General features: G+C 52.1%; 1 protein-coding gene across 8 annotated transcripts in view; it reads left to right on the top strand.

Moving 5' to 3' along the window:
• Nucleotides 1–6,870: 6,870 nt before the first annotated feature.
• Nucleotides 6,871–12,592, top strand: part of RHBDF1 (rhomboid 5 homolog 1) — a 39,207-nt gene continuing 33,485 nt past the window's right edge. Inside the window, exon 1 of one of the 8 annotated variants that reach the window (XM_030002510.2) lies at nt 6,871–7,089. In XM_030002510.2, coding sequence (XP_029858370.1) covers nt 7,037–7,089 — 53 coding nt within the window. In that variant the 5' untranslated portion in view covers nt 6,871–7,036. Of the gene's footprint in view, nt 7,090–7,895; nt 8,146–8,644; nt 8,750–8,793; nt 8,929–11,675; nt 11,838–12,592 lie in introns of those variants that run through there. The other 7 variants (XM_030002511.2, XM_030002512.2, XM_030002514.2 and 4 more) reach the window with 7 other exon arrangements.

Below are 12,592 nucleotides of genomic sequence, written 5' to 3'. Positions count from 1 at the left end.
CCCATGGCAGCGTGCGTGGTATCGGGGCTCGTGCCCCGGCTCCAGCCCTGCCGCTCTGCAAACAGGAAGCTGGCAAGCAGTTGCTGAATAAGTCATTTTGGGGAGTTTGTACCAAACTGGCTTTCAACTCCTGAATGTGTAGGAAGGAAAAAGCTGTGAATACGTCTTTGTGACCAAGTTTGGCACCAGCCGCACTCTGCGAGAAGGACAAGAATGTGGCCATTTAGAGGGAAGTCAGCTGCCCTTTAAGAAATGAAATGATCCCTTCCCTTTCCTGCGAGGCTTTATTCAGGGGAGAATAGGAATGAGACAGTGAGCAGCTTCTTTCTCTTGCTGGCACTGAGCGCTGCGATCCAAACCATGGATGTTGGAGTGCAGGAGAGACCTCACTTCAGAGAAGCTGCACAGCCCAGCGATGAGCCTGTCTGACTGGTCCCTCTCGCTGCAGCCCATCTGCTCCAGGAGGAATCGGACTGGGGCGGCGAAGCTCCAGATCTGCCCTTTCCCAGATGATCACGCGCACCCTGCAGTGATTTCGCTGAGACTCCAGCAAAACATCTGTCCATCTCCTTCACAGGGCTCCGAGGGGTTTTGGAAGCAAGCAGTTTGAAAGGTTTTGCCCTTTTCTGAAACAATTCCCCACCCAGTTTTTGAGAAGTTTCTGTACGTTAGATTAAAAATGGACTGTGTCCAAACATTTGCGGGTTTTTTTTTGGAAAGGCTTAGATATTTTGTACAGATCTTTCCTTTGTGGACAACTTGAAATCCAGGGGCTTTGTAGCAATCTGGAATGAAGACATGCTCTGTTTTATCAAATCTTTTGGGAGGCTGGCCTTCTGCTTTCTGTCTAGTTGAAGCTTTGACCATATTCACTGGTGCAATTGTCACGTGCAGTGAAAGAGGGAGCAGGTCTCTGGGGCAGACAGTCTGCCTTTACCGAGGCACTGAGAGGACAGCTTGGTCATGGGTATACCGAAAAGTTTTCCAAAGAGTGACTTAGGAGTTTTCTGAATGACTGGCTTTGGGACCTCACAAGTCCTGAAGCAGTAGGAAGCTCCAGATGATTTCAAAATGCTTCATGTGCCAGGAAAAAGGAAAAACAAGCAAGGCAGATATTTGTAGGTTGGCTAGTGCTAAACCATATCGCTCCACTGGGATCATTTGGTCCAAGTGTAGACTTTTTGTAAGAAATGCTTGTAATAAAATGTAATGCATGCAGGGATCTTGGGTGAGAGTCAAGATTAACAGTTGCTTTCTTCTTGGGTTTCATTCCTTTCTTGCCTTCCCCTTGTTTGGCATCTTATGACAAGCACAAACAGAATATTGGTTAAAAACTTTACTGGCGGGTTCCTCTTTCTACCATGTCCTGCAGAAGATCTGGAAAGACAGACAGCTCCACCAGCGCTTCCTCATTTAAGGTCGGCAGCAGCTTCTTTAGTTCCTGCACCAAAAAGTCTGCTGGAAAATGGGGAGTCTTTACAGCTTTGTGCCTTTTGACAGATGTTTGTAGGCTCACTGTTGATGGGGTCTAATTACAAATAACCTTTCTGTTCCTGTTAGCATAGCAGCAGTGTTTCAGTGTACATGCATCATGGCATCCTGTTTGGGATCCTCAGTAGAGGGGAGAGGCAGAGAAACTGGAGAGCCCAGTGAAGGGACACTGGGATGGCTGGGGCTGGGGAGGAGAGACTGAGAGAGACGCTTTGCTCACCCTGGAAGACGAGGTGGAGGGGATTGAAACCCACCTTGTATGGCCCGTGGGGGCTACATGGACCCTGCAAGGGCCGGAGGCCATAGCAGCGACAAGGGAAACTGGCTGTACACAAAGACGAGGCTCTTCCCTCTGAGAGCGGCGCAGCCCTGGGACAGGACCCAGAGAGGTGGTGGGACCTCCAGCCTCAAAACTCAACAGCAAGGCCACGCTCTAGACGTGCCAGAGACAGAGCTCATAAAACCTTTGGAAGCTGGTAACCCCCTCCTCTTCCTTGGCTCCTGTTTCAACCTGAAAAATCAGGAAAGTGCAGGAGGACCAAACCAGCAAGGCAGTGACAGATGGGGAAGAGGAGCCACCTTTCCAGCCATACCTTTTCCCATTTACTGGGCTGTGCAGGGGGACCGATAAAGTTTAGACCAGAACCCATGAAATTAGATTGTTTGGAATAGTTTTCACATTAAATATTATTGTTCCTCAAGTCTAACTAACTACAGTATGACATGGTTAAATTATTCATTGCTGGAGAGTGGATCTGTATTACTGAAACAGGGACAGTGGATTTCACTTTGAAATTTCAGCCTCTTACTTTGTCTTTTACTTGCCTATGCCAAAAGTGTTCTTAAAGATTTGTGTAAAGATTTACTGGATTTACACAAAGCACTGTTATTTTAGCTGAGAAAGTTCTTTACAAGGTTGTTGTCAGTAACTGAATTATTTTTTTCTCCAATTACGCATATTTTTACATCAAGATAGCATATCTCTGCTTTTTCTTCAAAAATGTAGTTTACTTCCAACAGACCAATCAAAATTCCTCGGCTCTTTTATGAACTCCTTCAGTTAATTTATGAGTAACTGAACTGGAAATCTTTTTTTTTTTTTAATTCAATTCCCTTTTAGTTAACATGGGAACTTATGAGACGATGAACTTCATTGTGGTTAATGCTGGGTTTGAGTTCTTTTCCATGATGCTCTCCTTTCTGAACTGAACTAGATCACTCATTATTTCCGATTTTGAATGTTCTCCTTCAAGGCTTGTCCCCAGCAGCAGGTTAGAAGCCACCTGGGCTAGCCTGGAGGGATGCACTTACTGGCTGCAGGCTACCAAACCTTGCTTGTCCACTTGATGTCATTTCTTGCAATGCTTTGGGGATGGGCTTCTTTGGCATCTGTCAAGCTGATGTGTTGTGTTCCTACCTCTTGTGCACCTCTTCTTCATCAACATGAGTAACTATTAGTACTGGAAGCAAGTGTGACACCAATGGCTGCTAAGCAGCCCTGGCAGGGAGGCAAGCAAGGACACCAAACACCACCATGACATTTAACTACTGGCCACAGAGCTCAACTCCTTGTGGCTCATCTTTCCCTGCTGGCATCCATTCCCCATTAGCAGAAGTTGGACATTTAAATGAAAGTCACTGTTCAAAACTCAGGCACCCCAGAATTACAAATCACCAACTAAAAGGTAATTTGCACAATTTGAATTCAGCCTCTTCCATGCCTGCATTCTGATAGCAAGGTTTGATCGCACACTTGGCGACCACACTCTGTATTCAACTGCTTTATAAGAGTCCTCGTGTGCCTCTTGGAAATAAATCTGTCTAGTTTTGAAATTCTGAAGCAATATTATTTCATCTCTTGCCAATAGTGGATTAGAAAATGATAAGAGTATTTCAGGCTATATAACAGATATTTTGGGAGTTTCATCTTACTTCTTCCATGACATTTTTATTCCTTCCATATGAAACATACATATATGTATGTGTTATATATATATGTTAAAAGCTCCTTTTTTGTTGGAGTAAACTGGGGAGAAGGAAGCTGTTTTGCCAAGTGACATTTCCTAAGTGTTTTGGAAATAATAACCTTCTTTACACAGGCTTTTTTTCCTTTTTTTTTTCTCAATTTCCCCAATGGGTTGACCAAAATTAAAATTGCCATTTTGATCCGAATGGATTTTCTGGGTGAAATACAGTTGGAGGTAAATACTTCTGTAAGGGCTGGCCACGAAACCCTAGTTTTATGTTATTTTCACTCCTCCACCTCCTCCTGGCACTGCAGACACACACATTCCCTGTTGCTAGAGCTAGGAATGATCAATTGCAATTAATCTGGGTGGAAAATGAAGGGGTTGAGTTTTGATGTGATTTCCTTGTGCTCTGCTGGGCAGCAGCTCCTGTGGCTGTAAGCAGTCTGGATACCCCTGCCTTCCCAGATCCTCAGCATTTTGGCTCCTCTCCCACCTTGTCTCCTGGTTTTGGTCCCCAGCTCTACATGGACTCACTGAACACACCTGTGAAGTGAATTACCCGTCCTGGTTTGGGCTGAATAAGCTACGGATTAGGACGGTGGGGCTTGGTTTTATTTTTGGGCGTCTTCCCTGGGCTTTCAGTCCTGGCTTAACACCCCATCCCTGCTCTGTGTGCAGCCCTGCAGGCCTGCTGCCAGCTCAGCCAGCAGCACATCCAGCGCCTCACCAGTGCACGAAATTGCCAGGCTAAAGTCACCTCTGTGTCCCTCCTTGCCACTGTGTGATCCCACATAATAATATCTGCAATGTCTGCTGGTGCCTGAGGGTGACGGAGGCTTCAAAAGACTTTCTGCCTAGTGTTAGGTTTTTGAACGTAATGTAAATTGAGTGGATTATAAGAAATTCAAGTTGCAACATAGCTGATTGTTAGTAGGCTTTTTTTTTTTTGAAAGGAAAAGGTATTTAATTTGCACTCCAAAAAGTGTCAATATTTTTTTTGCAGGTCAGCAGCACCATTCTCAGCTTGGCATCCAATCTGGAGAGGAGGCATCTGCACTCCAAGCATTTTGCACCAACACTCCAGATTGATGGGCCGTTAGCACCCATCGCAGGGAGAAAGGGCACTGCCGGGGATGGGTGCTCAGAGCAGCCGGCACTGCTCTTCCTGGCCTGAGGTTGGGGCAGAAAGCACTAATGCCAGCTGCACACGCACGAGCTGCAGGGTAGCAAGGAAGAAGAGGAGGCAATTTGTGTAGCAGCTCTGGTGAACAGATCCCACAGTACTAAGCCCACTTCTGCTCACAGGACACCCCCCCCCCCCCCCCCCCCCGGCGCTGGGGATGAAACCCTGACCTGCCGCTGGTGCCCAGGAACCTGGTTTGTACCCCAACAAGGGGATGCAGGTGATCTCTGATCCACCCTGGAAATGCATTCCCCAAGGGAATTCCCCGTCCTCTCACTCCTAGCAGTTCCCTCTCTGGCTCCTGGCCAGGCCACCTGCGTTTGAAACTCCGTGGGACTTCGCTTGGGTTTCTGTGTTATTAATCCTCCCCAGAAGAAATCCCAGGCCTTTCTGGACCTCTTCCCTGTTTGCTAGGACAGCTGCCAGGGCTGCGCCGCTGCTTCATGTCAGCACAGGAGGCACTGCAAAGCCTGTGTATTTCCAGAAGGCAAGGGGAGCTCTGCTTTCCCCGTGAAGGCTGCAATCTGATGCTCTCCACTGTGCTTGCTGGACACTGGGATGCTTTCTTGGCCTAAACCCTGAACAAGGCAGGTCAAAATCAAATCATCTGTCTAGATAACCAGCGATCCAGTTAAAAATAGACCTCTGTGCTTCTGGTGTGTCCGAGCTGTCCTTACATAAACCGTTAGGCAATGCACGCAGGCTGTAAGAAGGTAAGGGAAAAGGGTCTGCGCTGGCTCGGAGCATTGCACGGCTCCCCAGTGCCACGTGTCCAGCGGTGGCCATAAGCACATGCCAACACCACCATTTGCCTACTTGGATGTATAATCAATATACAGTGCAACCCAATTTAACACTTGATGACACAGGATCAGTGCTCCAAGGAGGACTGCATACAAATGTGCATGCAGGAGGGAGAACTGTGGGGTGCTGATGAAGATGAGGTATTGAACAAAGGTGTGAAGTACCCATGGACTATTCTGCACCACTCCTGGCTGGTGCAGACCCACCAGTGCTGGCTGTAAGGTGGCAGGTGTGTAGCTCACCTGGCTTTGAAGGAGCAGTTTAAGCAAGCTGCAGCAGTAAAAGTGCTGCACTTCACATGCTGACGGATACCTATTTCATTGGTTCTTAACCATGTCTTGTGGCAAGATCAGGGTTTCTCATGGGTTTCAGGCAGGAGGGAGGAAATTGCAGTTTCCAGCAGAGAAGAACGAAGTAAATTAATGTAAGCACATGTTCACGTTAAATATAATAAGCACCAGAAGAGAGCTCTCCTTCAGCTGGTCCTCAGAGGCCAGGTTTCAAACACAAGTACTCCCTGCAAGCATTCATGAGCGAGAAAACAAACAAGGCTGTTGGGCTGGATGACCTGCTCTGGACCGGGACTGGTGGGTCCTCAACACCAAACTGCTGTTGTGTACTAGCTCATGCTTGAGAGAGCAACAGTCAGAAGCTGGCCTTAAGTCACCCTGTTCCATGTATTTTAGGCTGATAGGACTCAGTGCACTGAAGGAGAAACGCTCGGTGGCGATGGGAGCAAGGAGGACGTATTCTTGACCAAGAAGGTAGATTTTATCCAACTAAGTGCAGATGCCTGCAGTTGGGTGAAAGAATCCCACCCCACAGACGCCGGGGGGGGCTGGGCAGGGAAGCACTGGGGGAACAAGAGCTTGTGGGATGGGGTTAGCGGTGCTGTCTGCAAGAGCGTTATACAGGAGCAAGAAATCACGTTTCAGTGACAGAGCTTTGTTTTTCTTGCAAAATGCACGTACTGTTGGCAGGAGACTAAGAAAGAACAGGGGTGGGTCAGAGTCACACTCCGGCTCCAGAGCGTTCCTCCTGGGAGATGCTGAAGGGCCCCGCGAATTCAGCTCTGCTCTGTTACATTACCGGACACTTCTTTTCCTTGTTTATGTGGTAGAAACATCTGAAAATAATTTGTGCTTGTTAAGCTTTGCGGATGGTCAGGGTTCTGTGTGCAATTTGGTCTCCACCTCAGCCAGGACTAGCTGAGGCTGATCTGTGTTTGCTCATTAGCTAACAAGATGCAATGTAGTTAGCAGGTCTCTCTGGGGGGCTGCCTTCGAAGCGTGGTTGCTGTTGCCGTGCGTGGGCACGCGCAGGGGTGGGTGCGGTACCGATGAGCTCACCCTTCGCAGGGAGCGCCGGCCCCTGCAACAGCAGCTCTCCCGCTCGTCTCAATTGCTCTTGCGCACAGGTCGGCAGGGAAGAAGCAGTAAGATGGCAAGGAATATGCGGCCCCCCAGTTGTTACTAATATTAAAAGCATCTGCTGCTGTGGGTTGGGGACCTGCTGAAGAGGGATGTGCACGCTGCGGGCCTTGCTGGAGCTCTAGCAAAACCTCTGCATGAGCAGTACATGTTGACCGATGCTCCAGAGAGGACGGATGGAGAAATCTTCGGCAACAATCCCAGGACAAAGGCAAGGACGGCTGAGCAATCGAGGTGGGAGGATGCCATCCAGAAGGGGAAAATGTTTAAGCTGGGAGGAAAGAAACAGCTTTGGGAAGGGATGATATGCTAACCACATGGCTGGAGGAGGAGGAGGAGGTGTGAAGAACTTGATGGGAAACACAGGACTAAGTGGCGGGGGGCGAGGGGGCGGGAATGAGGCAAGGAGCAGGTAAAGGACAGTGAAACAGCAAGAAAGAGTGAGGTGACTGGGAGCAACCCAGCCAAGGGTTAGCTGTGCTGTGTGAGGGCAGTGCGTGCCACCCCGGCGAGAGACTCGGCGGCGAGGGCTGCCGGTGGGTGGCAGCGGGGCCACGGAAGGCCGGGCCGGGGCCTGGCAGCTCGGCTGTGCCCGTGCCCTCCGCTGAGCTTGCCTGCCGGCGGTGCCGAGAGGGACTCCCGGCCCCGGGACTCCCCACGCGGGGACCCCCCCCCACGGGGATCACCCCAGCTCCTCCCGGGCACCGCTGCTATCGGAGCCGGGCGCTCCAAGGGAAGCAGGGCTTCCAGCAGCCGCGGGAGCAACCCGCGGGCCCGGGACTAACGGGACCTGGAGCTAAGCACTGTCACTGCAGCTCGGCTGGGGGGTCGGCGGCTGCACGCCTGAAAGGGCGATGCCCACCCCCGAGGCGGACCCCAAAATCGCGGCGGGGAGGCGGGGGGGGGGGGGGATGTCTAGGCCGGGGGCCGCGCTGCGGGGGCCGCGGGCGGGCCGGTGGCTTCCGCCCGGCGCGGCGCATTCCTACACCGTGAGTCAGGGCGGCGGCGCGGCGGGATGCGTCGTCCCGCGGCCCCGGGCGCTGGCAGCTCCCCGGCGGGACTCACGCCGCCGAACCCGGCTCGGTTCCCGTCTCCCATTTGCATGCCTCGGCTGTGAATGGCGTGCCCGGCCGGCCGGCCCCTGGCACGGGGGAGGAGTCTCCGCGCCCTAAGCGGGCCGAGCTCGGCGGCGCCGGTCCCTTAAGCCGCACTGGGGGGCGGCCCGAGCCGAGCGGCGGCTCGCCGCTGCGCTTCACCCGCCTTCACGGTGAGTGCGGACCGCGGGGCCGGGGTGGTGGTGGTGGTGGTGGGGGGGGGAACGGGGGGGAGGAAGGCTCTACGCGGGGCCGGACGGGGGCTGCCCCGGGGCACGGCGCGCACGTGAGTTGCGGGCTCCGTCCCGTCCCGCGGCCCGACCGCCTCAGCCGCGGCTCGGCAGCCCCCTGCTGGCGGCCCGACCGTGAGGGGCAGCCCCGCCGTCCCGCCGAGGGCCGTTCCCTGCCCGGCTGAGGCGGCGCGGTCCGCGCCGCCTCAGCCGGGCAGGGAACGGCCCTCGGCGGGACGGCGGGGCAAGGCCGGCGCCCTGAGGTGGCGGCCCCGACTCCTGTCAGCAGGGAGAAGCCCTCAGCAAATGGCCTCCCCCGCCGGGCACCGTCGCCCGCCCCGTGAGGCGAGGCGCAGCGTGGGGGGGGGGGAGGGCTTTCGTTCGTGTCCCGGCGCCTCAGGTGGAAGTCCGGCCCTGTCAGTGACAGAAGTAGCAGCGTTGGACCTGCGCGATCTCGCGTTCCCGGAGAGCCGGGGTCCGGCTTGTCCACGGTTCTTTGGACGTCGGGGGAGCTCGGCGGCCCCGGTGCTTTCGGCCGTAGGCGAAGGTGCGCGTTCGTGGCTCGTTTCAGCTGATCCAAGTCCACGCTGGAGCTGAAAGGCCCCTCCACCCCCATCTCTTGCCACGCGTTCCCACCCGCCCCTCCCCTGATGCTGGCACCGGTGTTTTGGCAGCCGCTTTTGTGAGCTGATCTGGTGGAAAACGTACTGCCTTTTACGTGTAAAGGTTAGTTTTCCTCTGGATCGAGTCCCTGAACTGACTTTTCACGCTGTACGCTGCTGGCACAAAGCAGGGGATCCCAGCAGCCCAGCGTGAGCCCGAGTAAAGCTTTCGCAGGATTGCACCCTCCGTACTGAGTCCTTTCGGGCTCCTCAGAGAGCGACCTGTCCTTTCGCCTGTGGTAGCACACGCACACAGCTAGCTCTGCTGTGCCAAAGTGCCCCTTGTGCGTATTTTGACTTGCGCTTTTCTCTCGTGTAACTCGGGAGCGGTGAGTGGCAGCACAAATGAGTTTTGTCCTTGTGCACGACTTGGTTCTGGCTGCTGATTCTCTTGCAGGTTAGCTTCATGGTGGGGTGCACGGTGTTGGTCAGGGATGTCTCCAGGCTGGGTCTCGGAGGGAGCAGGAAGTTGTTTCCTTTCTTCCTGTTTTTGTCCCCATGGCTGCTAATTTCCTCTGGGAAGAAAGCTGTGCATTCTGCAGTAAAGGAAAAAATAGTCACACGTAACGGGAAGGGACAAGGCAGCAAAGCCAAAGGTGCTTCTGAATGAAGCATGGGACAAGGAAGGAGCACAGGGTGTTGACTGCAGTAACGATGATAGAGCAGCAGACAAGTAGCTGCCTTTGTGCCGTGACCACAGGGGTAAAAGGCCCACATGGGACAAGCTGGGGAGCAGACCCTTGGAAGGAAGGAGAATTGGATCTCCACTCCAGTGTGTGGGTATATGTTGCTCTCCAGCTCTTCTATCTCAGTGGTGCAGTTTGCAAGAGGAGGTGATAACTTGTGTTAATTGGTTGTTACAGTTGGAAGAAACAGATGAACTTTCAGATACTTCCTTCAAGTTTTGATTGTTAAAAGGACTTTACAAAAGGCCTTGTGTGCCTGAAAGCTGCTCTGCCTTTTTTTTTTTTTAACCCTCTGTTGCTCTGATAACAGCTATCGTCCCTCTTGTGTCCTTAGATCCTCGTGGCTACCGCTGGGCAGCCCAGGTCTCCACTGTCTGTGTGCGGGCTTGGGGGGAGCCTGCACCATTCCTGAGCTGGGACCCCGCCAGCGTCCCAAGAGGTGCCGTGGATTTGGAACAGTTTTGTTATGGTCTCTGTGCTCATCGGTCCTGAGCCCCCTGGAAGGCAGTGGCTCTCATGTGTGGTCATGTGTCAGCAGTGTGCCTGCTTCTGTGCATTCCCACGAAAGGAGGTTAATACTGTGCAGCGTAAAAGCAACTCCCACAAAACTAGTTCTGCTCTGGGACTTCCCATGACAGGCCTTTTTTTTTTTTTTTTTTTTTTTAGCAATACACTTGCAAGAGATCTGCCTACAAACTGGCTTTTCAGGTTCTGGGGAAAGCCATGGGTTGGCCCTGGTCTCAGGAATGTCTTGCTCTGCGCTGTGTAGGCTTCAGCCAGGGTGACGAGCTTTGGATGTGGAGGGCGCTGCTCTCCTGCAGAGCAGAGCAGGCATCTATTCTCCTGTGAACTCGTCCTTCTCATGGCTTGGTGCTGAGACCGCGTGGCCCTGACGTGTCACCTCAGTCAGGAGTTATGTCCCTCAGAGATGGCCAGCGCCTCGTCACTGGACTCGCCAGATGGCTCGTTTCACTTTTGTGGCGGGGACTGCAGCGGGCCTGCAGCTGAGCAAGGTCGCGAGGCAGGAATAGGAATTCCTTTTGGGGTCATCAGTCCTGTTCCTCTGGAATCCAGCCCCGGAGAGTAGCCAGCAAGTCTGAGCACGTTCCCCTGAAAGAGGCAGGGTCTGCTGAGTGTGGCATGATAGGACAGTTTATTCTGGGCACAGAGCCCACATGCTCAGCTATAATTAGTAAAGATTTGATTCCATTCAGTGTGTCGGATCTCTCTGCAGTGCAAACACAGCCTGGTTAGTCCTGAAGGCCTGAGATGGGCAACATGACCCGGAGTCCTGCGTTGTTTTCCTCTTTCATTCAGTGCATCCAGCGAAAAGGCTGGGAGAGCACCCTCTGTGCTGCTGGGGATGCTGCCTGCTGAGCGGGACTGGCTGTGAGCTGAAGATCCTGATGTTTCTCTATCTGTATCTCTAGAGCTTTTATCCAGCAGAACAGTCTTTGATAAGATTCTTCCCTTGTGGTTGCTGCCTTTCTTCCTTAGTTACCTTTGGAGGCTTTGGCATCCCGTGGAGACTATGTGCCCTTCTCGGAGGTTCCAGCATTAATTGTGACCCAACACAACACTTCTATTAATGGCTGTTCCCGCAGCCACCTGCCTGTCACCAGTATATGACCATTTCAGTAGAAATACTTAAAACTCGAGGATGGGTTCCTTCCTTAACATTTTCCCTGAGCTCAGACATAGATTAGTTTCCTTTCTTTTCAGCTGAAGAGGTGCTGGGCTCCAAGTCTAACTTTATCGTCATCTAGTTGGAATGAAACAGACATGAAGTGTGCAGATCTCACACTGTTATTGCAAGGTTGCCTCCCTGCTGCTGGGTATATACCTGATGTAGTTTTAAGTAACCCGCAGAACGTATGTGTTGCCTGTCTGCTCAGAGAGCTGTGTTGCATCCTTTCTGCTGAGAGTGTGACAGCGTTTCAACGTGCACTGTGGGTGCTGCAACCTGAATGTAGTGGGACTTGGGTCTGGGTCATGGGTAAAATGTCCCAGTGCTGCTGGAAAGTAGAGTGAACGTGGTTTCTTTCTTCAGAGGAGGGGAAGCCCTGGTGTCCAGGGTCATGCAGGTAGTTGTCTCCCCAGTGGTGGGGGTTATTTTAGCTTTGTGGTTGTTGTTTTGGCTTTGGGTTTTTTTTTTTGTTTATTTCGTTTGTTTATTTTGTGCCTTTTCAGAACTAGCAGATGAACCATTTGAACTGAATGGACATCAGGACCTGTTGTTTACTCCACTAGTGTCCAGTGACTCCCCTCTAAGGTCAGCACCCACCATGCAAGTAACAGAAAAATATTTAGAAGGGGCAATCCTAGCCCTGCAGTTATTAGTCCCAAGAGATTAGGGAGGCGACAGGCAAGATTTAACCTTGGAAGGAAATGGATCTATTAGACAGCATTTCCCATGGTCGTGCTGGCAGCTCTGTTTCTCTGTCCTTGAAGAACCCCGGACTGATTTGGTGTGTGATGTGTGCTCTTGCCATCCAGGCCTGCTTGCACAGAGTTGTAGAGACCCTCACTCCCACTCAGTGCAGGGCAGGCAAGGCTTGCTGCCAGCCTCTCTGTTTTTACAGGCAGGCTTGACTGTGCCATTGGGAAGGTCTAAGGGCAGCCCTGGGAGAGTGAGGTTTCCACAGGGAGCGGTGGAAATTGTGTCTGTGTTGAGATTGCCTATTGTCGTGTCCTTGTTAGTTGAACTTCAGGGGTTTCCGACTGCTTGCTCCTTTTCTTGGTCCTGCTCATCTAGCTGCTGTCCAGCACTGGTTGAAGCCCACTTGAGATCACATCTCTCATACTTGTTTCAGTCCCTGCTGCTGTAGGAATGAGGAAGTGGGGTTTTTTTTTCAATGTGTGTTGGGATGATGCCACAATGAGCAAATTAGTAGCTGAGTTTTTGAACAAATCATCCAAACTATGGTCAAATCCTTTTGAATAACAAACAGTGGCTGTTTGCTACTTGGTGAAGGCGGAGAGCTTATTCTTCATGTTAACTCTAACTGTTAAATCTCCTAAAGCTATAGAGTGCAAGTTTCA

Source organism: Aquila chrysaetos, chromosome 25 (genome assembly GCF_900496995.4).
Source record: "Aquila chrysaetos chrysaetos chromosome 25, bAquChr1.4, whole genome shotgun sequence".
In the NCBI taxonomy this organism is placed as follows: Eukaryota; Metazoa; Chordata; class Aves; order Accipitriformes; family Accipitridae; genus Aquila; species Aquila chrysaetos.
Note: the sequence above shows the minus strand (reverse complement) of the source record. Positions and strands in the feature narration are given on the sequence as shown.